Here is a 25,876-nt window from a genome sequence, read left to right as displayed (position 1 = left end):
TTTGTGTGATTCAGAGCCCACAGTCTCAAAGCCTGCAGAGTCTATTGAACATTCTCTATTATATTGTAACCGCCTTGTTCAAACTATTGCAGCACAGTGGCACAGTGGTTGGCACTGCTGCCTCAAAGCGCCAGAGACCCGAGTTTAATTCTAGCCTCGGGTGTCTATGTGGCGTTCGTGTGTTCTCCCCATGTCTGGGTGTTCCAGTTTCCTCCCACAGTCCAAATTTATACAGGTTAAGTTGATTGGCAATGCTAAGTTCCCCTCCATGACAGCAGGATTAGCAGAGTTTATACATGGGGCTACTGGGATAGGGACTGGGTGGGATTGTTGTTGGTGCAGGCTCAATGGACCAAATAGCCTCTTTTGCACTGTAGGAATTGTATAATACTGAAAAGTTAACATCTTTTTCCAGAAAGAATTTGAATTGGCGGATTGTAAAAACAAAATTCACTGCCATTGGAGACTGGGCTGTTTTATCTCCATCATGTCTGTGCCAGAGCCAACTTCACAAGCGGGTATAGGAAGCTGATCAGAGGTTGGTGGGTTAGGCAGTGAGGGGAAATTGAGAGCTTGTAGGCATTATTAAGAGTGCTCAAAAACTTCCAGAATTTCTTTTTGCAATCAGCCAGCTCTGTCTCTGGAAAGAATGTGAGCTGGTCTTTATGCAGGCAAATTGGCTAGGTGTTTTCACCACGCCTTTGTAAAGTAGGGTGTGATGATATTGGGTTGGCAACTGATCAGCATCAGACAGAGGATTCCTAGGCTGCTGCTGTTTTCTAAAATATTTTTTGAAATCCTTGTTACTGCTGCTCTTTGCTCCAAAGTCACTAAACAATCTTGCACACTTCTTTTTGTATTAACAATTATTCATTTATTCATCTTACAATTTTTCAGCATGTAACTTCAGCTTAGAAACTTTTACGAGCAGATAGTAAAGCTCCCTGGAAATGTCAACTGCATTGATCTCAGACTGTAACGTTCCCCGTTTACTGAACAGTTTACATACAATCAGCACTAATTACTTCTAAAAACTCATAGCATCAAATCAGTGTGTGGGCAAAGCTGTAATGAGATTGAAACTTTCCCAAAACTGGATTTTTCCCAAATAAGCAATGACAATTTTCAGTCCAAGGTTCTGATGTTGTAGGGTGGCACAGTGGCACAGTGGTTAGCGCTGCTGCCTCACAGCATCATGGACCTAGGTTCGATTCCAGCTTTAGGTTACTGTCTGTGCAGAGTCTGTGTGTTCTCCGTATGTTTGTGTGGTTTCCTCCTGGTGCTCCAGTTTCCTTCTAGAGCCCAAAGATGTGCAGGTTAGGTGGCTTGACCATGCTAAATTACAGCCCCAAGATGTCTATGTTTGATGGATTAGCCATGGTAAATGCATAGGGTTAAAGGGATAGGACAGAGAAGAGGGCCTGGGTAAGACACTGTCAGTGAGTCGGTGCAGACTCAATGGACTGAATGGCCTCCTTCAGTACTGTAGGGATTGTATGAGTGGGAAAGAATGCTTTAAATAAGGGGTAGTTGTGTTTCTGTGCAATGAATAATTACAGCTGATCTGCAGAGAAATCTTGTTTCCAGAGAAATCCTGTCTTTGTTGCCGTGGTTACAGCTTTGTTCACAGGTGTAAACACTGAGTGCTTCCCAATCCAAACTCTCTCCGATTCAAACTCACGCTTGGTTCCGCAAGCGCAGTGGGGATATCTGCTTCGGAGGGAATGTTCTCCCCAGACCCCCACAATAGACTTCCTCATCTGCAGGAATGCAGCCCCTGATCAGATGACAGTGCTATTCTCCTCTTAAACTTAGCGAAGATGCAGTCTTCCTTTGATTGATGTTTTGCCATGGTCTCCAGATCCTGCTCATCTCGTCACACAATCACTTTCTGCTGCCACTGTGGATGGCACACATTTAGCATTTTCTAGCTTCTGATCCTCTGAGTCCTCAAGCTTCATCACCAACTCAAACTCTGGGACCAGGATGTTGACAGGTGACAAACTGTCAGCTACTTCGCCCAGTCACCCACAGGCCTCTCGATGCCCTGCTCTCCAGTCCAGGCTCTGGTGCTCCTTCCCACTCCTTCCTCCAGTGAAAGCAGCTCTTGGGCACTGAGGCTCCACACACGCGGCAAGGTCTGAGGCCGGGCCTGGGCTCTAGGAGAGCCTTGGGCTCAGGCTCGGACTGGGCTGTAGAAGTCATTGATCCACTCCAGTTGTCTCTGGAAAGCAGCGGATCAACGGCATGGATAAGGACTGCACAGCAGAAGACCCACTGTAAGGGGTCTCCACCAACCAGAGCCCGATGTTGCTTTGCATTGCTTACTTAGGCTCATTTAGAGCTCTCAGACTCTGATTAGTTCTCCAAAGCCACCAGGCAGCATGGGCCTCCCCATCTCCCTTTGGTCAGGGTCCTGTGTCTCTGCATGACATGTTTCATCGTATGTCTGTCTCTACATGTGATAACTGCAGCGCAATAACCTTCAAATGTTAGAAGATTCCACATTCAAGTTCTTGCCACAAGCTCCATGGCAAGAATTCTTACTGCTGCGAAGAACTAATAGAAGGAGAAATAAAACAGAATGTGCAGAAACAGATAAGTAGCACTGATACAGTCATCAATGTACTGGAGGAAGAGTTGTGGGAGGGGACTGATTATGACTAGAACAGGGAACAGTTCACATACTCCACAAAGGCATAGTTTGAGCCTACGTAGGTGCCTTTTTTTCCAAGGAAGAGAGATGAGTTAAAGGAGAAATTGTTCAAGAGAGAACCAGTTCAGCCAGGCAGAGGAGAGTGGTGGGGGATGGGGACTCTTTGGGTCTCCATTCAAGGAAGGAGCAGAAATTCTGATAAAAGCAGAATACTGCAGATGTGGAATCTGAAACAAAAACAGAAAGTGCTGGAGAAAATCAGCAGGTCTGATGGCATCTGTGGAGACAGAACAGAACCAGTGTTTGGAGTCTGGATGACCCTTCATCACAGCTCTTCGCCAGCTCTGACCAAGGGTCAACCAGACTCAAAACATTGGCTCTATCCTCTCTCACAGGTGCTGTCCGACCTGCTGAGTTTCTCCAGCATTTTCTGTTTTTGTTGTAGAAGCCAAGAGTCCTCAGACCATGCTGGTGGGAGGTTGGATATGTAAAGGGATTGGACGCTCAAAGTGAAGAGGAGGTGATTTGGACCAGAAGACTACAAATTGTTGAAATGACATAGGATGTCAGAAGAATCACAAATATGGATGAAAACAGACTGGACAATGGGAGAGAAAATAGAATAAAAATAAGAAGAAATGTGGCTGTCCACCAGGCAGTGCTGTTGGTGGATTTTGGAAAGGAGAAGCAGACTGCACAGAGTTGAGGGATTATGAGTTTGGAGGCTGTGGAGGGAAGATTTCCAGAGGAGCTGAAATCAGTGGTGATCCTGGAAACAATGGTTTGATGTTTGGTGGTGGGGTCTGGTGCTCAGGCTTCGTGAGATGGAACTCCTACATGTGAGAGTGATTTAAATGAGAGTACACATGGTTCTCAGAGACATTGGCCTGGGAATGACAGAAACAAATTGCAATTTGAGAAATAGGCCAGTCTGGAAACTACCTCCAATCTATCGTCCCCTTGATACAGAGCGTGGGAGATTCTTACAGGGAAATGTGGCTTTTTCCTCCCACACCAAGAATTGTGTGTGCTTCTTGCACAGATTGGGAATTGGGTGGACCCTATTCACTGCCTTACCCTCCCTCGCCACAGTGAAAATGTTTCCCAAACCCTTGGAACTTAAGGATCTGTCTTTAAATCCTTCAGTTACTTCAGTTGAATTAGCCAAGTATCGTGTGTCATTACAAAATTTAAAATATCTCAAATTAAAATAAGATGTTGTAAATATTAGCCTCTATTTACCTCAACCAAAGTGTTAACTCCCTTCTCTTCACAGAAACTTGAGGATCTGTTCAGCATTTTCTTTGTAAATCATTGCTAATTTGCCCACATAAATGCATAATTCATATCACCCTTCATTACATTTTAAGAGTTGTTCTGTTGATATAGTGCTAACTTATAGGCCAACCAGTTATCTTTGCCCATTGTTTAACAACTTACGATTAATTCAACAATAATCTCCCACAGCTCTGAAGTTGTCAACTTTAAGGGCCTTTAACTGTATTAATACTGACCATTGTGTTTATGCATGCATTTGTGTGTATTATCTCTATCCTGGTGTTTAGCCCTTTCTTCAGCTACATCTGTAAGTTAAGAAGTGAAATACATATGAAGCATCTCTGCATTATTTTACTCTCTACTCTAAGAATGCTTTTTCCTTTAATAGTTTCACCTCTTTAATTATCCTGTTGTTCAATATCTATTTTTGCTGTTGTCTATTGTACTGACTGCTGACTTTTCTATCAATCCTTTCAAAGAACCTTTATTATTCTTCAGTGCACCTGGTGTTCCTTCCTTAATTTTCTCCTATGACTCTTTTCACTTTATTTTGAGAAACTCCATTTATCTTTCAAACTCTGGATATTTCCCCAGTCTCTCTCTTTCCTGGTTAGGACGTGTATTATCTGTATTCTGCTCATCTCATTTGTCAGCATTCATGCAATCACAGAATTTCTGACCTAGAGATTAACCAGGGCCATAGATTTGAGGAAAGGGGCAGGACACTTAGAGACGATTTGAGGAAAACTTTTTTTTTCCCCCAGAGGGTAGTAGGGATTCTGGAACTCAGTGCCTGAAAAAGTTGTAGAGACAAGAACCATCATAACCATCATAACCATCTGAGAAGCATTTAGCGAGCAGTTGAAATGCCATTGCGTACAAGGCTATGGACCAAGTATGGGAAAATGACACTAGAATAAATACATTGTTGATGATTAGCGCAGATATGATGAAGGGCCTCTTTCTGTAAAGCTCTATGGCGGAATGGTACCATCTGCTGCAGTGAACAGAGATTTGGCTGGGCGCCAAATTCTCCGACCTCACTGCAACAGGAACATGGCGTGAACGGTAAGTGAGATTGTGCCCTATGACTTTATGACTATGACTCTACTTAGATTATCATGCTTGAGCAAACTCTTTGAATGAGATAGCTAATTAATCCCACTCTCTCATTCCTTCCCCCCCCCAGCACTACACATTTGTCCTTCAAGTACTTAGCCAAATTCTTTTTGAAAGCTGTTATTGCATCTGCTTTCACTATCCTTTTAAGCAATGTATTTTAGATCAGAACAACTCACTGCATCATTTTTTTATTCCTCTGATTTATTACTGATGCACTTTTCAATTCAGTGGTGGGTTATGAATATCACTGGCAAGGCTAACATTTATTGCTCATTGCTAATTGCCTTGAGAGTGTGATAGTGAGCTGTCTTCTTGAACCATTGCAGTCCATGTGATGTAGGTACATCCACAGTGCTGTTGGGGAGGGAGTTAGGGAGGGCACTCCAGGATTTTGACTCATTGACAATGAAGGGACACAATATAATTCCAAGTCAAGGTGGTGTGAGTTGGAAAAGAACTTGCAAGTGGTGATGTTCACAAGTGTCTGCCATTTCTGTTCTTCTAGATGTCGGAGATTGCTGATTTGAAAGATGCTGTGGAAGGAGTTTTGATCAGTGGCCAAAGTGCACCAGGCCCATGGTACATGTTTCAGACCTGTGCTGATGGCGGAAGGAATGAGTGTCCAAAGTGGTGGAGGGGATGCCAGTTAAACATGTTGCTTCGTTATGCCTGGTGTAGACCTTTGTTAGCATTATTGGAGCTGAAACCACTCAGACAAGTGAAGAATGTTCCTTCACATTCCTGACTTGTGCCTTGTAGATGATGGGCAGACTATGGGGAGTCAGGAAGTGAGTTATTCATTGCAACTTTCCCAGCCTCTGACCTGCTCTTGCAATCACAGTATTTCTCTGATTTGTCTAGTTAAATCTCTGGTTAATGGTATTCCCCAGGATGTTGATGGTGGAGAATTTGGTGTTTGTAATGTCATGGTCAAACATCATGGTTAGATTAGCTCCTGGTGGTAATGGGTATTGCCTAGCACTTGTGCAGTATGAATGCTATTTGTCACTTATCAGTCCAAGCCTGAATATTCTCCAGGTCTTGGCACATGTGGGCAAGTCTGCTTCAGTCATTGGAGACAGTTTCTCCTTATTTACTCTATCAAAGCCTTTCATGATTTTGAACACAAGTATCTATTTTTTTCTTTATGTTCTATGATGAGTAATCAGTTTCAGCAGTCTCTCCATGTCGCTGGAGTATTTCATGCCTGCTACTATTCTATATCCCCTCTAAAGTCTTGACATCTTTCTAAAGTGTTGCAATCAAGATTAGCCACATTAAGGCCTAAACAGTGCTCTGGCACAGTGGTTCAACATTTTATTTTGTACTTTATGTTTCTATTTATAAAGCAAAAATTCTGTGTGCCTAAAAATCCTTTTGATTTTATCCTCCCGCCTTCAAAAACTTGTGAATGCACACTCCAGGTCTTCTATTCCTGCATGCCGTCTAAAATTGTTACAGTTTGTTTGTATTGCCCATCCTCCTTCTTCAAACAAATAAATCATTTTATATTTCGCTGCATTAAAATTTCATCTGCCATATGTGCCCATTTCCCAATCTGTCCTCCTCAAGTCTATTTGCAGTTGTCTCAACTGCAAACTTTGAAATTATGTCCTGTATACTCAAGTATAGATCATTAATATGTATCAAATATATCTAATACTATAATATCATTAGATATTGGATAGAACAGCTACACAAGATGGTCAGACTGCTGAAGAGAGTGGCTAACACTATCAAAAGTAGATACCCCCTACTAGCTAGTCCATAGTGTTGCCTGTAAGGAAAAACAGCTAGTCGAATGTAACATAAGAACAAAAGGCAAAGAAGCAGGAAAAGCATTAACCCTTTGAGCTTGCTTTGCCACTCAACAGGAACATGGCTGATCTTCTACCTGAACTCCACTTTCCCACACTCTCTTCATATCCCTTAATTACCTTGGTGCTCAAAAATCTATTCACACCTGTATGAAATGTGCCCAACAACTGAGCATCCAGAGCTCTCTGGGGTACAGGATTCCAAAAACACATTACACTCAATTCTCTCATCTAAAATATGAACATGGATTGTGGATAACTGTGTACCAAGCACTGATCCTTTTGGTATGCCACAAATTACAGCCTGTCAACCAGCAAATGTCCCACTTGTTTCTACTCTCTGTTTTCTGTCCATTAACCAATCCTCAATCCATACTAATGTCAAGATGGGAGCCAGAGGTAGGGGCTGAGGTTGTGGCCAGGAATCAAAGTCAGGCCTGGGGAATGGAATCAGTCATTAGGTCTGGGAATCACAGTGCAGAAAGTTGTGTCTTGTTTGACTATGGGGCATCACAGCCAGTGCTATCTTTCTTGCTCCACATCCAGAGATACGGAATAGATTTGTACAATCACCATCTGATTGGTAGTCTGGCACAGTGGATCATACATACTTAAAATCTATCTTGTTTTCATTTAACTTGAAATCAGACTGTAAAAGTGAAATTGCACTCCTCATGTTTCCAGCATGTAATGCTAAATAGAAATCACGAGTTAATTTTACCTCTTCTAACCTTCACGTTTAAAATTTGGCCATGGGATGCGGGCATTGCTGGCTAGGCCAGCACTGATTGCACGTTCCTAATTGCCCTTAAGAAGGTGGTGATATGCTGCCTTCTTGAAGCCTTGCAGTCCAATTGAGAGCCAACACAGTAACAACTGGGATATTTGGTGTGAGGGGGAAATGTGTGAGTCAAAAACCTTGAGTTTTCTCAGTTACTGCATCAAGCACTTGAAACCAAGAGATTGAGAATTCTTTTTAAGAGAGGATCAATAAATATTTTAAGGATATAATTTTTCAATATTACGTTAGGAAATATACTGATTACAAAAATGTTTTCCATAGATTCTATAATATTGTTGTATCTATATTATATATATTATAAATATCATAATTAATGACATATTGGATGAGTATTGAAATAGTTTCTCTGTAAATTGGGTGACTTATGAATAATGTAGATTATACCATCAAAATGTTATAACGTATGATCTAATTTGTAACATGATAATCATTTATCTGAATGTTTACATGAAATGTACCTGACTGAAAAAAGATAAAACCTGAACGCAAGCTCTGGATTGTATAATAATACCTTTCCATAGAATAACCTGAATATAAAACGTATTAGAAGTAATACAGATGAATGATGCTACTCCTGAACTGATTTATTTTACATGTTCAGAACAGTAAGAAGTTTCACAACATCAGGTTAAAATCCAACAGGTTTATTTGGAATCATGAGCTTTTGGAGTGCTGCTCCTTCATCAAGTGAGTGGAGAGGTAGGAGCAGCCTCCAAACAAACATGTTGGACTTTAATCTGGTGTTGTGAGATCGCTTACTGTGCCCAGTCCAACACCAGCATCGCCACATCATGTTCAGAACAGTTACAGTGAGTGAATAGCAAGGGAAAATGGATTTTAGAATAGAAGAAAGAATTGTTCACAGTGAGATGAATTATGGTCAGTATTTGCTGATTTTAAATGAGACTAAAAAAAATTCTTGGATGTATTCATTTCCTGGTGCAGAGTTAATTCACTACACTTTGCTTATGTTGTCAGGACTACCATACTCAATGAGACAAGCTGGTTTCCCTTTAGGAATGTTGCTTCTTTTTCTGGTTGCTTATATAACAGGTAACCTACAAATTATACTTTTAGTCACTGTTTTAATATTTTAAAAATATTCCATGTGTAAATGATAACGATTAAAGTTTAATGTGACAAGTATTTTAAATGCATGATGAATGTTCCATTCTGTTCATAGATTATTCTATTATACTGCTGATTAAGGGAGGGAACCTATCTGGAACAAGCACTTATCAATCTCTGGTAAACAGAGCTTTTGGTATGGCAGGCTATGTGATCCTTTCATTCCTGCAATTTCTGTATCCTTTCATTGGTAAGAATTTAATTTCTACATTACTTAACCACTGAATTCCTTTTAAAGCCAGTAAAGATGTCAACTTGATATATTTTCTAAAACTATCAAGTGCAGAATATTAAATAAATAGCTTTCTCTTTTAAAAAAGGCTATAAATCAAAATATTGATTATGTTACATTAATTATAAAGTAGTAAATCATTACATTAAAGAGAGTTATGAGTTCAAATACAGTTGTTCAAAATTCTAAAAGGTTTCAAGAAAGTAATTGAGGTAAAAATACTGTCATAAATAACAAAGTTTAGACCGTGCAATGCTGCACCTGAAGTAATCCTGGAAGCTTTTAAAAGGGAAGAGGATAAATATTCAATAAAGGAAAACATTAAGATGTATTTGAAAAGTTTAGGGTTAAGGGGACTAAGTGGATGATTCCTTCATAAGTGTAGCACACGTGTGAAAGAATGAATGATGTCCTTCTGCTTGCAGAATCCAATGATTTCCACATTAGACACAGAGGCCCAGATAAACTTATTGAACACCTTAATAAGTGACTTCTACTCTGGCCAAGAGAACTGTTTCAATAAAATATGCTGCAGAAATCAGACCATGTCCTAAATGGTCTGTATAATTGTTTCAAAAGTAGAAAATCTGAAAACAGAAGAATAATTCTACTGATGCAGCCCCCCTTTCCATACTCATAGGAACAGGAGAAGGCCGTCCAGCCTGTTGTGTTCGTTGTGTATTCAGTTAGATCATGTTTGCTTTGTACCTCAAATCCACTGAACCACCTTTTTTCAAACTTATTGAAATCTTTAACTAAAAATAATCTGATGGACTTTGCCCTGAAAATTTCACTGATCCTGCATCCACCAGCTATTGAGAACGATAGAGTACTGGAAATGTGCAACTTGATGTGAAAGAGCATTTCTTGATTTCAATCTGAGCTCTAATTTAAGATGTGCCCGCTTGTTATGGACTCTACCGCCAGATGGTAGAATTTCTTTCTGTGTACCTCATAACACCCCTTTGTCATTTTCAAAGTTGCAACTAAATTACCAATCAACTTTCTAAACTCAGGTGTTCTAATTCGCACACCTGTGGCTCATGGAGGCAATTGCACGCGTTAAAGAGCAAGTTCCTGAGTCAAATCTGAATCAGCCTCTTTTATTCCTCGAGAATTGGTTCCAAGGTGAAATTTTGGGGAAGCCATGAACTGAATTTGGCCTTATATTTGGCCTTGACCACTCCTAAAATGAGCTTATGACTTTGCATACAGGTACAAAATCGAGAAAAGTAACTGATAATATGATTATGAATAGTATACGAAGATGCTCAACAGAGATTCGGAAGGGTGTTGCTTTTTATTATTTAAGCTTACAAATGTGTCATCACAGGTCTTGTTCTGTGTGGCAGTTGTTGCATGAATACTAATTCACTTTGTGAAATTTCTACCACATTTAATTTTCAGCCATGGTGAGCTATAACATAATATCAGGAGACACATTAACAAAAGTATTCCAAAGAATTCCTGGAGGTAAGTGACCATTTTCTACTTGCTTTATGGGCACAGTAACACTGTGCATAAGAACCAGGTTAATTCTGAAGTGAATCCTTAAGGGACGAGCTGGAAAAAAAAGTTAAATTGAACCCTTGCACTTCTTGGCATTGTGATGAAAATGGTGCAGTTTTTCATTCTTCCCAAACTAGAGAAGAAACTGCTTTCTCATGCACATAACAGACACTTGAATAATATTAAGTATACTGAGGGTTTTTCACCTTGTTTTTCTAGTTCTCCTCTTGTGCACTGTTAAACAACCTACGCCAAGCTCTCTTACCAATGTTGCTTAGAAACCAGTTATTGGGAGATACATGACAGCATGCAGGGTGGCTTATTTCCTGTGGGGGAAATAAGTAGTGTCTGCTCAGACACCCTTGCTCTCACGTACCGTGACACATCTTTTTGGAAACGGTAACATTTAATCTCAAATGTAGGCACAAAAATAATCTCCTGTCTTAAAATGTGTGGCTGTAAATTGAAATAAATCCATTCAGAATGTATGTTTGTGTATGCATAATTAAAATATGCTTTGTCAGTACATTTTAAGGTGTTTGAGACAAGTGTAAATATCACTGACCACCATAGTTATTTATTTTTGAGAGAATAGAAAATGTGCAAATGTTCCTTAAATGCTGATCTTAATAGCGTGCCCAGCACAAAATGTAATTCAAAAATAACAAGCACATCTGAAAGTTACTCCTATGCCTTTTCACAAGGTGTCAAGGCCAATGAGGGAAATAAATGACTTCCCCCAGAATTAGCTGAAGTAATGGCCCTTGATTCACAACATGACATTGGAGGAGACATTGATGAACAGAACATTATTCTGCTGGCAATAATGACATTGACAAGGCATGATCCAGGTTTTTTTAAAAGAACAATCTATGTGCAAGCAATTCATTCAACATGGATTTTGTTGCAGAATTGAGTGACTTGGTATAAGATTCTCCACCCTCAGGCAAGGTTTAGAATGGCTTATTTCCTTTCCTTTCAGAGTGCCAGATGTGTGAAATAGATTTCTAAGTAAAAGCAATTATTGCTTTGCCTGTTGCACCTGTTGTCCTGGACATAGTCGGACTCCAACCTTAGCTGGACCTAGCGATAGATGCCAGACAGAAATCAGGAATATTTCCATCCTTACAGACTGATGGCAATGCATTAAAGAGCAGGAGAGAGGAGAACCTGGAGGCAGACAGCAACATTTAAAAGAGCAGGAGAGGGGAGGACCCAGAGACAGATAGCAGAACTTAAGGAACAGGAGAAGGGAGGATTTGGAGATAGACAGCAGCATCTAAAAGAGTGAGAGAGAGGAGGACCCAGAGACAAACAGCAGAACATAAAGAATGGGCGCGAGGAGGACCCGGATGCAGACAGCAGCATCTAAAAGTGAGGGAAAAAAGAAGGATTCAGATACAGGCAGTAACATCTAGAAGAGCAGAAGAGAGGAACACTTGAAGACATACGACAGCATTGGAAAGATCAGGTGAGAAGAGGACCTGGAATCAGACAGCAGCATTTGAAATAATGGAAGAGAGGAGGACCCGGAATCAGACAGCAGCACCCAAAGACAGATAGCAGGCACTAAATAGCGGGAGAGAGGAGGACCCAGAGACAGGTAACAGAACCTGAATAGTGGGAGAGAAGAGGACCCAGAGACAGACAGCAGAATCTAAAAGGGCGAGAGAGAAAGAGAGGAGACCCCGGGTACTGACAGCAGCATCTAAAAGAACGGAGAGAGGAGAGATTGGAGATAGACAGCAGCATCTAAATGAACGAGAGAGAGGAGGATCCAGAGACAGATAGCAAACGTAAAGAGTGGGAGAGAGGAGGACACGGAGACAGATAACAGAACCTAAAGAGCGATCCAATCAGTGACTCCAGAGCAGACCAACCACTTTCTGAGATAAGTCACAATGTGACATCATAGCAAAGAAAGTAGTTGATTGGTTGGTGAGTAATTTTCTGATTTATTATTAGAAACTTGGGTAATTTTTTTGTAATGGCAAAATTCTATCAACAGTAGTAAGAATTACTAGTTGTAGTAAAGCTTATTAGATTGATTGGTGAGCATATGTTATTCATCTTAACACGAGAATTTTGATCAGGGTAAGTCAACTAAATATTTGTTATAATAATTGAGATATTAATTAAAATTTAAGCAATAAAATAATTAAGTGCTTTGAAGATGGCAGGGGAGGAAGGTGTGGTGCCTGTCGAGTGTGGGAACACATGGACACTTGTCAGATCCAATGCAACACAACTATAGCAAGTGCCTGGGCCTGGAGGAACTTCAGCTCAGATTCATCGAGCCAGAGGCTGAGCTGCAGACACTGAACTAGATCAAGGAGCGGGGAAGTTACCTGGACAATTTTATTCCAGGAGGCAGCCACACCCCTTAGGATAGGGTCATCTATTCCTGGTCAGGGACAAGAAAGTGTGACTGTAAGCAAGGCAGGTATGGAGATTGAGAGTATTGAAGTGGAAGCACTTCAGTTCATGCAATTGTCCAACCGGTTTGTTTGCAGCTTGTATGGATGAAAAACAGAAGCTGTAGAGTGAATCTATTTGGATGGAACTAAGAAACAGCAAGGAGAAACAAACATCTGTAGGAGTTGTTTGTAGGTTATCAAACAGTGCTGATAATGTGGGGAACAATATAAAAAAGGAAATTAGAAGTGCATGTATCAAGGGTAGTAATCATGGGGGACTTCAATCTACATATCGGCTCAGTAACCCTAAATAACACTATGAAAGATGAATTCCTGGAATACATGCAAGTTGGTATCGTAGAACAGTATGTTTAGAGAATTTTAGATCTAGTATTGTGCAATGAGAATGGGCTAATTAATAATCATATTGTAAAGAAGGTTCTGGGTAAGGGTGGCATAATATGATGAAATTTTATATTAACTTTGAAAGTAAAGACTTAAATCTAAACAAAGAAAACTACAAAGGTTTGAGGGGAAAGTTGGCTGTGATAGATTGGGAAACTATATTAAAAGGCATGACTGAGACAGTCAATGATTATTATTTAAAGAAGTAAAACATTGTTTACAATAAATTTGCATTCTCCTGTGGCACAGATATCCAGTGGGGAAAGTGGTCCAACCTTGGGTAACAAGAGAAGTTTAACATTGTATTAGATCAAAGGATGAAGCTTATGAAGTTACCGAGAAAGTAGTAAACCTGAGAATTAGGAACATTTCAGAATTCAGCAAAGAAAGACCAACAACCATAGAATTTTACAGCACAGAAGAAAACCATTTGGCCCATCATGTCTTCCACTGGTGTAGACTCGGAACTGAGAAAGAAAGAAAAAATGGAATTTTAAAGTAAACTAGTGATAAACAAAAACAGACTTTAATAAGTATGTAAAAAAAAAGCTTAGCAAAGACTAATGTGGGCCCATGCAGGAGAATTTATAAAAGAGTATAAGGAAATGGCCAAGAAACTAAGCAAATACTTTTTGTCTGCCTTCATGAAGAATGATGAAAAAAAAATCCCTGGAATCCTGGAGAACTAAAAGACTTGTGAGAAGAGGAACTGAAAGAAATTATTAGTAGTAATAAAGTAGTGCTGGAGAAATTAGTGGCATTGAAAGTTGATAAATCATCTGTGCCTGATGATCTACATCCCAGAGTGTTGAATGATAAAGCCATAGATATAATGAACGCATTAGTGATCACCTTGCAAACTTCTATTGATCTTGGAATGGTTTCTGCAGACTGGAAGTTAGCAAATGTCATTCCACTGTTTAAAAGGAGGGAGAGAGAAAAATTAAAACTAAAAACCTGTTAGCTTGATATCAATAGTAGAGAAAATAGTATAATATATTATAGAGATTGTGAAGGAATAAATGTGGCATTCTTAGGTTGATAGGCTTGTGTATCATGGGTTACCACAAGGATCAGTACTTGGGCTCCAGCTGTTCACAATCTATATCAATGATTTGGATGTGGGGATTAAATGTAATATATCCAAGTTTGCTGATGGCACAAAACTAGTAGGAATGTGAGTTGTGAGGAGGATGCAAAGAATTTTCAAGGGGATTCAAGGCTAAATGAATGACCAAGAATGTGACAGATGGAATATAATGTGAAAAAATGTGTAGTTATATACTTTGGTAGGAAAATCAGAAATATAGAGTACTTCCTAAACGGTGAGAGTTTGGGAAGTCCAAAAGGACCTAGGTATCCTTGTTCATAAGTCATAGAAAGCTAACATGAAGTTTCAGCAAGCAATTAGGAAGACCAATAGTATATACGTTGGCCTTTCTTGCAAGTTGATTTCCGTAGAGGAGTAAAGATGTTGTGTTATAATTTGTTGTAGAGCTTTGGTGAAGCCTGAAGTATTTTGTACAGCTTTCTTCTTCTTAGCTAAGGTAGGATATTCTTGCCATGGCCAGTCTACAATGAAGGTTCACCAGATTTCTCCCTGGAATGATGTGACTGTCCTATAAGACAGATTGAGGAAAATTGGCCAGTATTCTCTGGACGTTAGAGGAATGAGAAGTAATATAATTGAATCTTACAACATTCTTACAGGGCTCAACTGGTTAAATACAGGAAGGATGTTTCCCCTGGCTGGAGAGGTTTAGAATCAGGAGGCACAGAAAATGAGACAGGCAAATTAGTGCTGAGATGAGGAGAATTTTCTTCACTCAGAGGGTGATAAATGTTTAGAATTTGCTACCATGGAGAGCTGTGGAAATTTATTCATTGTCTGTTTTCAAGATAGAATTCGATAGATCATTAGTTTTTAATGACATTAAGGGATATGGAGATTGTGAGGGAAAAGGCCTTGAGGTAGAAGGTTAGACATGATCTAGTTAAATGGCAGAGCTGACCTGAGGGGCTCAGTGGCCTACTCTATCTCCTATTTCTTATGTTCCTTTGAAAACATGAGACTAAATTATTTATAGAAGAATCTTTTTGTTCTAACAATGGGCCAGTTTTGTGAAACATTCAAACTGACTTCAAGGTGGTTAAATAAGTGAAGGCAGACTGTGCGGAGTGAGATAATTTTCAATAACAATCTGAGATTCACTCGCTGTGCTATGGTTCCACAGTTAAGGTGGTAAACTTTTGCAGATTTTTCTGCAACTGAATCTAATCCTGTTTCTTGCACAATTTTCAGCTGGCAATTTTTTTTATTCCCTCTTTTGCTCATTTGCTACCAGCATTCTTGATGCTGTGCCAGACTGGACATTAAACATGGGACTTGATAGCTCAATAAGAACATAAAAAATGAGGGCGGAAGTAGATTATTTGGGCGGCTATACTACTCAATAAGGTTATAAATGATCTGATCATGGCCTGAACTCCAATTTCTTGCCGATCCCCAAAAAACACTTGTTTCCCTTGTGGACCAGCTGTCAATCTAACAGCCTGAATATTTTCAATGAATCTGCCTTCAATACTCCCTACAGTGGGGGACTAACAACCCTCTGAGAGTGTCGTCCTTTTGTTATTTCCTTAACAAGGAAACAATGTTTCTTCATTCTAGATTCCCCCACTATGGGAAATATCCTCTCAGATTCTAGCTTGTCAAGTTCCCTCAGAATCTCATATTCAATAAGATCAGCCCTCACTGTTGAATTCCATAGAGTATAGGTCCAAACTTCCCAGTCAATGTTAGAATTGTTACTCTGTTTAGACAGTAATAGGAACCAGAAAATTGTTTCAAATCTGATTTGTGTATTATAGACTAAGTCAGGTGTAAATGTAAAGATCTGGTAAAGATTTGTTTATGCTTATTGTCAAAACTGATACAAGGGCCACAAACTTGTTTAAAAAAAACCCTTCTATGAAAATCCATATGGAAATGACATAAGCAGCCAACGATTCCCGAAGGGACCCTGCAAATTCTTCACTAGCGTCACAGTGGGAAACCAATGGAATCCCATTATAATTTGTTTTGACTGGTTGCAATCATTTTCTTCTTTAGCCTAAAGCGATATGTATTTTGATCCATGTGAAAATAACAAACTGGTAGCACTACATTATCCACTGTCTAGGGGGCGCCATTTCATCACTTTGTCAATTGCATGCTGACTTCATGGTGCAGAAATTCCCATTAAGAATGGCGACAGCTAGGATGCACTTTCTGGATAATTTGCAGAATAATATTAGAATTTAGGTCTGGAAATAAAGAGGCAACTTTGGAACCTTGCGAGACTTCCCAGATTGAATCTCAGAGCTTCCCGGAAGAGTGGGTGAGAAATTTTAAGAATAATCAACTTTGGGCTGCAGTCCACATTTAAATGATATAATAACATAAAAATAAGCAGCTGGATTGCCTAAACAGGGATGCCAAAGAAATGTTGAGGCACAAAACTGAATCTGTGGGCGAGTGATGGAGTGGCATAACATCTGAAACCACTGTTTCACGCTGGCAAAATAGACATGTTGCTGTATGAACGGCCTGCAGGAAGTGTTACTTTGTTTGCTACTCCAAGGCACACTTCATGGGGAACCAGATTGTAGTAAGCCTAGCAGAAGGTAGCTTCCAGGCTAAATGCAAATTGTAAGAAGATGCTCATCCCAGGAAAACTATTGAGGGTAAATTATCTAAGATAACAGCTACCATCTGAATGGTCCAAAGAAGCATGCTACCATTGAAGTCAATCAATCTGTTCTGCATTAATGATGACCTTTCCAAACTTTAAAGCTCTTTGATTGCTTACCATACTCATTGAATCCCGGCAGTGCCCTCTTCCCTTAACCCCACAAGTTCACCTTGGCTAACCTACACATCATTGGATACTAGGGGACAATATAGTATGACCAATCCACCTAATCTACACATCTTTGGACTGTGGGAGGAAACTGGAGCAGTCAGAGAAAACCCATGCAAACACAGGGAAAATGTGCAAACTCCACACAGTCACCTAAGGTTGGAGTTGAACCCAGGTCCTTGGTGTTATGAGGCAGCAGTGCTAACCATTGTGCCAGTGTGCCACTTTGCTCCAGCCACAATTTATATTTGAAATATGCAAATTACATACCTCTTTAAAACTTTTAATCTAGAATTATTGCAACACAACCTGGTTGATACTTGCTGACCCAATTTTTAGGTTCAGCATATATCAGGAGGCTTTTGCTAGCACAAGGTTTAAGTAAATAGGGTCTGGTCTACAGAATACTGTTCTACAAAGTACTAAACTCAGAGACTTTTGTGAGTGAGGGAATTTTAGTGGCTGGTAGAGTTGACCTTAGAATAATAGTTTATGGAACCAAATACGGAATAGGCTATTTTAGATCTACTAATGACAATATTAATGAATTACCTCATAGTAAAGGATGCTCCTGGTATTAGTGATCATAACATGATGGAACTTCACATTCAGTTTGTGAAGAGGATGAGAAAGGTGGCTCTGAAACCAGAACTTTAAACTTAAATAAAGACTTTTAATAAACTAACCGAACTTATGAAGACACAGTTGGTTAAAGTGGACTGTGAAAATAAAATGAAAGCCTATAGAGACACAGTGGCAGACATTTAAGGAAATATTTTGTAACTTTCAACAAAGGTATATTCCACTGAGAAATAAAGATCCCATGCAAAGTGTAGTAGCCCTTTTAAGGGACTTGCATCAGAAGAGTCACTTAATCCGATTGCCCAATGGAAATGAATGTGGGCTTCTTGGGGCAGAGCGTGGGGCTGTTGCAGCCAGATTGATCTAAGTGTTGAGGATGAACACATTATTTGTAGCGCTCTGTGTATAGTTGTAAGTAGTAGTAACTAACTAGTAGTCATCAATTATTGCATTTACTACAAGAACAATGTCACAAATTGTGGCTAACTAAGGAAGTTAAGGATTATGTCAAATTAGAAGAAAAATGCTGCAAAGATTAATGGTAGGCCAGAAGTTTGGGGGGATTTTAGAAACCAGCAAAGAATGACTTAATAAAGAGGAAGAAATTGGAATATGAGAGGAAACAATCAAGAAATATAAAAACAGATATCAAAAATTTCTATAACTATATAAAAAGAAGAATGTATACGAACAGAAAAGTAGATGTTTGTCTCTTTGGAGATGAGACTGGGGAATTAAGGATCAGGACAAAGAAATAATGAGGCCTGCTCAGAAATGTGGAGTGTTCGGTCTTCTTCATAATGCAGGAGGGTTGGGAGAATTCAATCTGTACCCCCTTTTTGCAGTACTAGCCATCACCTCCCAGCAAGCTTGAATGTCCCAAAACTACTTTGACAAGCTGTAGGGAGAAGGGTTGGTTGGAGAGGTGGGAAGATAGTGTGGGAGGGGATAAGGTAGGTAGGTAGTTGGTGGTTGGGACGATAATCAGTGGGGGGGGGTGGGGAGATGGTCAGAGGATCGGGGATTGTGGGGGTGTTAAAGGGGCATTTAGGTGGTTGGGGGTAGCCAGGAAGCCTGGGAATGTAATGGTAGTCAAGTTTTGGGGGGTAAGTCTGATGCTTGGGGGTGGTCAGGGGACTGTTAAGTGGGGACGGGGTAGTCAGGTGGTGTTTGGGAGTTAGTTGGGGAATTGTGTGAGTAGTCAGGGGGTTCATTAGGGAGTCGGATTGTCAGTCAAGTAGATAACCAGGAATTAGAACTAGTGTTAATCCTTCTAACTTTTCCTAGGTTGCTATTCTGGCAAGTGACTCAAACCTCTCTGAAGTCTTTGACTCATATCAGAGATTCGGAGAGTCCCTGTAGAAGGGTAGAAGGGTAATGACCCAACAGAAGTTGAAACCTTCTGGGCAGTTTCCGTGGAATCCTTGTGTTGTAACTTCCAAGGGACTTCCTGGCACGTCTTTGGGGTACCATGGGGGGGCCACCATTGAGAGACTGAAAGATATAGACCATTATTCCATGCAGTTCAAAATATTAGATAAACGGGGTGGTGGTTGTGTAAATGGATGCAATGTTTTCATTCTTACTATTGGAAACTCCCTTGTAAAATTAAATTCTAACGCTTCATCTGTTTTCTTTTCAGTTGGACCTGAAAACATATTAGCCGAGAGACATTTTGTAATTATGCTAACAACCATCCTGCTTGTACTTCCATTGTCCCTGTATCGCAACATTGCTAATTTAGGAAAGGTGACTATATTTTTAATCTTAATTCATTATTGAATGTTAAAGTTCAAAGGATTTTGATGTAAATCATCTAATTACCAATGTAATCTGTAATTTACCAGAAAAAAAAACCTGGAGTCTGAATGTTAAATACTAATGTGTGCTGATATGTTACGACGCTCTGATGACTGGGAGTTCTGTTCCCAAGTGGCTGTGGCCATTTTGTGATGACTATTGTTCTGCTCGATTTTATGGTTTAATTTAATCTCCAAGTTTTCACCTGATCACTATTGATGTTGTGATTCAGTTTATGTACCAATGTGAAGGTAAACACAGCCTACTGACATGGTGGCATCGTTGGAACTTTTCCACATCCTCTATCAAAGGAAATTGGTAGTTTACGTAGTACATAACACATGAACGTTCACCTCTGATTCCGTATTATGGCACAGTAACAGTGGAAACTCTGGTAGCCATGCATCCGGTACTGAAGCAGCAGTGTTTTTGAAGATCTGAACATCATTTGATCATTGGTGACAGAAACTAAGCTACAGGTTGATGCTTGATTCTACCTTTTCCCATTTCCTGATTGGCATTCCCACCTGGGACCTTCTCAAGGGTAATTAGAGATAGACAGTGAATGCTGTCTCAAGGGAGACTACCTCCCTTGAAGGAACAAAGAAAAGACTATCCTTCTTTGTGAATTCAAAAACATAGCAGGTGATGGGACACACCACTCAACAAAAAGTAAACTTATTGGACATGGTGCTAGGGAGATAGTAAATCACTGCCCCACTGTCTTATCACCTCTACATGCCCAAAAACCATCATGTTGTTGAAGGTTTGATCATGGAGAACCTTGATATTGTGTTACTTGCAGACACTTCATTCATGGAGACCAAAGATGTGTCAATTCAAACAGCCAAATTCGCAATGTCAGTTGGTGATTCCATCACCTGTGTTTATAGATCTCAACCACATTGTGCATCCAGCCTGTGCAGAGTGAGATGATCCCATACACTTGATAGTTCCTCAAGGTCAATGACAATCTGATCATGTGATTTCATTGAGATGATTCTATCAGAAGATCTTGCAGTGATCTCACAACATTTGAAGATGAACTATCTCTTTCTTCAGGATTAAAGTGTCTTGGCTTTCACATATATTGATTAGTGTTGCTGACAAAATTTGCATATCAAACCTCTCCCACGAACCACAAGTCCTGTGTTATAATGAACGTTTTTTTCAGATACAACCTGTCTTCATCCACACCAATCAGGATTCTCAGCCTTTTCAGGATACCATGACATAGCCACTTACCAAGCAATGGAAGCATAAGAACCATCAGCTGTTTTCAGAGTCTTCTGGATCACAGTGTGTACATTCTCAGTTCCACACACTCCTTGAGGAATACGATGATGTCCTTCATCCAACATTCCCGGGTTACAAACAAAGAACAACCCAGCATGGGAAACAGGCCCTTCGGCCCAACGAGCCTGCGCCGCCGCATCTTCCTACACCTACCCTGCCCTGTGTGTACGTGAGTGGAACCCCTAATGTAGCCAGATTCAGGGGAGAATAGTGTCAATTTGGTACACCAATCAGCCTAAGAGCACATCTTTGGGGTGTGGGAGGAAACCGGAGCGCCCGGAGGAAGCCCACGCAACCACAGGGAGAATGCGCAAACTCCCACAGACACAGGCCCAGATCCATGTATCTGCACAGCTAGCAGTGATAGTCACTGAGCTGTTGCAGCGCCCATCTACCGGTCCAGGATCAAGCACACACAACGACACGAAGTACTAGGCCACTCCCGGAACCTCCAAGAGCAGCCCACGCACGACCCACCATGTGCATGCCCCTCGTTTGACAACAAGGTGGACCGACACCTGTGGAATAAAAAGACAAAACATTAACATGTAATACTACATTTCCGGTGTCGTCCCGAGGCTCTGACCCTATTTAATACCCTTTACTATAACCCTCCATCCTTGTTTCGCTCATGTGTCTATCTAAGTAAACCTTAAACAAGTCCAACGTGCCTGCCTCCACCACCCTACTCGGTAGCGCATTCCATACCCCCACAACCCTCTGCGTGAAAAACCTTCCTCTCGTATCCAAATTATACTTCTCCCCCCTCACCCTTAGATCGTGACCTCTCGTAATTGTCCCCAATCTAGGGAAAAGCCTACCACTGTTGACTCTATCTATTCCCTTCAGTATTTTATACACCTCTATCATATCCCCCCTTAATCTCCGTCTTTCTAAGGAGAAGAGCCCCAGTTTCTCCAACCTTTCCTCGTTACTCAGTCCTTCCATGCCAGGCAACATCCTGGTAAACCTCCTCTGCACCCTCTCCAGGGTCTCCACGTCCTTCTGGTAGTAAGGTGACCAGAACCGGACGCAGTACTCCAAATGCGGTCTAACCAACATTCTGTACAACTGAAGCATTAGACAGCAGCTCTTATACTCTATACCCCTTCCTATAAAGACTAGCATTCCATAAGCTTTCTTCACAACCTTCTCAACTTGTGTTGACACCTTCAGAGACTTGTGCACCTGCACTCCCAGGTCCCTCTATATTTCTATACTCTTAATCGGTCTACCTTTTATCACGTAACTCCTCCCTGCATTATTCCTTCCAAAATGCATCACCTTGCATTTGTCAGGATTAAATTCCATCTGCCATCTATCTGCCCAATATACCAACCTATCTATATCCTGCTGTGTCACCTGACAATCCGCCTCGCTATCCGCCAATCCTGCCATCTTGGTGTCATCTGCAAACTTGCTGATCACACCATGTACGCCCTCTTCCAAGTTGTTTATATATACTACAAAGAGGAGAGGTCCCAGTACTGAGCCCTGTGGCACACCACTGGTGACTGACCTCCAGGCAGAAAAGGACCCTTCCACTACTACTCTCTGTCTCCTATTGCCCAGCCAGTTTTCGATCCACCTAGCTACCTGTCCTTGTATCCCATGTGCCTTAACCTTTTCTACCAGCCTACCATGAGGGACTTCGTCAAACGCCTTACTGAAATCCATATAGATGACATCAACGGCTCGCCCATCGTCAATGGTTTTTGTCACCTCCTCGAAGAATTCTACCAGATTCGTAAGGCAAGACCTCCCCCGAGCAAAGCCATGTTGCGTATCCCTAATCAGATCGCAACGCTCCAAATGCTCATACATCCTATCCCTAAGAATTTTTTCCAATAATTTTCCTACCACCGATGTCAAACTCACTGGTCTATAATTACCAGGGTTATCCCTACTACCTTTTTTAAACAGCGGTACCACATTAGCTACCCTCCAGTCTTCTGGGACCTCACCTGTGTCCAAAGAAGAGACAAAGATTTGCGTCAGAGGCCCAGCAATTTCATGTTTCACCTCCCTAAGCAGCCTGGGATAAATACCATCAGGCCCAGGAGCTTTATCCGTTTTTATGCTACCTAAAAACCTTAGCACTTCCTCCCTCGTAATGGATATTTCCTTCCACTGATCTACAGCTCCCTCCAAGACATTACAAGACACCATACCCCTCTCCTTCGTGAATACCGACACAAAGTATTCATTCGGGATCTCCCCCCCTCACTCAGACTCGATACATAGTTCCCCTCCTTTGCCCCTAAGAGGACCAATTTTCCCTCTAACCACTCTCTTGCTCCTAATATGAGTAAAATGCTTTTGGATTTTCCTTAATTCTATCAGCCAAAACCATTTCATGCCCCCTTTTCGTCCTTCTAACTCCCCTTTTTTTTCACAATGCCAAAGGAAACTGTATAGCCTTCACAGTGCAGCAGTCACCTTCTCCAGTGCTGGGACCTTGTTGATTTGCAACAAAGAATTGATGAATTTGGAAGCCTTGGAGTCTTTGTTCAATTTGAAGGTACGGAGATCAATATTGAGTACCTTAACCGATCGTTTCTCATGAAGATATCAAAAGGAGGTTTTTGATTTATCACAGCATACACTGACGTTGGGCACTGCAGTAAGTCACAGTCCTCACTCATGTCAGATGTTAACTCTACCTTACTCAAGATTTCCCAATTAAAACATATAATTTCAACAGATCTGACCCATGCCTTTTACCAGACTCCATTAGCACAAACTTCCATGAAGTACTGTGGAGTATTCATACGCTGCAAAGATGCTGCTCTGTGCACTGAATTTGCCAATGGGCATGTCTGGATCTGAATCTACATTTGAGGAATTGACATGCCGTGTCTTTGATGATCTTATCCAGCTTGCAGACGAACTCTACTGTGGATAACATTCCTGAAGAAAGTATTCATAACAAACAACCTCCAGAACAGCATGTGCTGTCACAAGGTGATTTGTGTCTATCTGCCCCTAAAACTATCATCTGCTCCAAGACAAAACTATTCTGGGATGGTTTTGGCTGCAGGGCATCCTGTAAGCTAGCCCATACCATGTAACTATCCTTCCTAACTGTACTCCACTGGAGAAGGTCTCTGGCATCAGGTCTTTCATTAATGCCTACAAGATGCTTGGGAGAGCACCTCTGCAGTGTTCCTTGTACACAAGCCTCTGTTACTGCTGGGTATCAATTCAATGAAAGGATCAAGTGGACAGATAATCTCTGCACAAGCTTCTAAATGGCCCAATCTGCTCGTTCCACAACACCATCATGAAGTCTGCCTATTCTACCCTTGCTAGCATTGCCTGATTACATCACTGCCTCAGCTCATTTTTGTTATCTCTAGACTTGACTATTCCAGTACACATCCAGCTAGTCTCTCACGGTCCACCCCGCACAAACTTGTTGCATTTAAAACTCTGCCATTCAAATCAACTCACACCAAATTCCTTTTACACTTCACCCCTGAGCTTACTGAGTCACTTTGAACAATGCCTTGAATCCAAAATTCTCATCCTTCATTTCAAATCACTTCAGGGCCTCATGCCTCCCATATCTCTTCCAGTCTCAGCGTCCTCCGAGATTTCATCCTTCTTCTAATTTTGATGTCATGCATATCTTGGATTTTGAATACATCATTGGTAGATGCACCTTCTACTGTCAGGTCCTAAGCTCTGGAATTTCCTTGCTAAATCTTTCAGTCTCTGCCTCTCTGTGTATTCAAGACACTCTTGACAACCTTACCCTTGTATCAAATTTTTGATCATCAGGTCCAATATCTGCTTATGTGGCTCTGTATCACTTCATTTTTAATAATGCTCTGTGAACCACCTTGGGGCTATTTGTTGTAGTAGTGGGAGACTTTAATCTCCCTGGGGTGGATTGGAAGGTGCCTAGAGCTGGGGGGTCTGATGGGGAGGAATTTGTAAGATTTGGAAGGATCCTTGCAACAGTATGTAGATAGCCCGACTAGAGAGGGGGCGATACTGGATTTAGTTCTGGGAAATGAGCGGGGCCAGGTGGTTGAGGTTGCAGTAGGCGAACATGTGGCTAATAGCGACCACAACTCCGTCTACTTTAGGATACGAATGGAAAAAGATGAGAGCTGTCCTAAGGGGAGGGTGCTAAATTGGGGGAAGGCTAGATACAGCCAGATTAGGCAGGAGCTTAGGGATACAGACTGGGATAGGCTGTTGGAAGGCAAGACCACGTTAGGCATATGGGAGTCTTTCAAGGGAAAACTGCAAAGGGTGCAGGAAAGGCGTGTGCCGGTTAGGAGAAAGGATGGGAAAGGTAGGATTAGAGAACCGTGGATTACTAGAGATATAGAAGACCTGGTTAGGAAGAAACGAGAGGCGTATGTCAGGTCTAAGCAGCTGGGAACAGAGAGAGCGTTGGAGGAATACAGAGAGAGTAGGAGGGATCTCAAACGGGGAGTCAGGAGAGCAAAGAGGGGGCATGAGATGGCTTTGGCAGGTAGGGTTAAGGAGAATCCAAAGGCGTTTTACTCCTATCTTAAGAACAAAAGGGTGGGTAGGGGTAAAATCGGACCTCTCAGGGACCGGCGTGGGGAATTGTGCTTAGAGGCAGAGGGAATGGAGGAGATCCTGAATGAATACTTTGCGTCGGTATTCACGAAGGAGAGGGGCTTGATGTCTAGTACGGTCATTGAGGGAGCGATAGACCAATTGAAAGATCTATCGATTACTAGGGAAGAGGTGTTAGGGCTTTTAGAGGGCATTAAAACCGATAAATCTCCGGGGCCTGATTGCATTTATCCTAGGCTGCTTAGGGAGGCGAGGGATGAGATTGCTGGGCCTCTGACGCAAATCTTTGTCTCTTCTTTGGACACAGGTGAGGTCCCAGAGGACTGGAGGATAGCGAACGTGGTACCGTTGTTTAAAAAGGGTAGGAGGG

At 41.2% G+C, this 25,876-nt stretch overlaps 1 protein-coding gene and 1 pseudogene across 1 annotated transcript in view; one reads left to right on the top strand and one right to left on the bottom strand.

Annotated features, from left to right (window-relative positions):
- Window positions 1-1,553: 1,553 nt before the first annotated feature.
- Window positions 1,554-2,239, bottom strand: LOC145350207 (uS5 assembly chaperone PDCD2 pseudogene; annotated as a pseudogene).
- Window positions 2,240-8,658: 6,419 nt separating this feature from the next.
- slc38a11 (solute carrier family 38 member 11) overlaps window positions 8,659-25,876 on the top strand; it is a 59,589-nt gene continuing 42,371 nt past the window's right edge. Inside the window, exons 1-4 of the mRNA XM_080198259.1 lie at window positions 8,659-8,728; window positions 8,859-8,993; window positions 10,443-10,508; window positions 19,493-19,599. Coding sequence (XP_080054385.1) covers window positions 8,668-8,728; window positions 8,859-8,993; window positions 10,443-10,508; window positions 19,493-19,599 — 369 coding nt within the window. The 5' untranslated portion in view covers window positions 8,659-8,667. The remainder of the gene's footprint in view (window positions 8,729-8,858; window positions 8,994-10,442; window positions 10,509-19,492; window positions 19,600-25,876) is intronic.

Source organism: Carcharhinus amblyrhynchos, chromosome 11 (assembly GCF_965287045.1).
Source record: "Carcharhinus amblyrhynchos chromosome 11, sCarAmb.v2.hapA, whole genome shotgun sequence".
NCBI lineage: Eukaryota > Metazoa > Chordata > Chondrichthyes > Carcharhiniformes > Carcharhinidae > Carcharhinus > Carcharhinus amblyrhynchos.
This window is presented reverse-complemented; position numbering and strand designations above follow the sequence as displayed.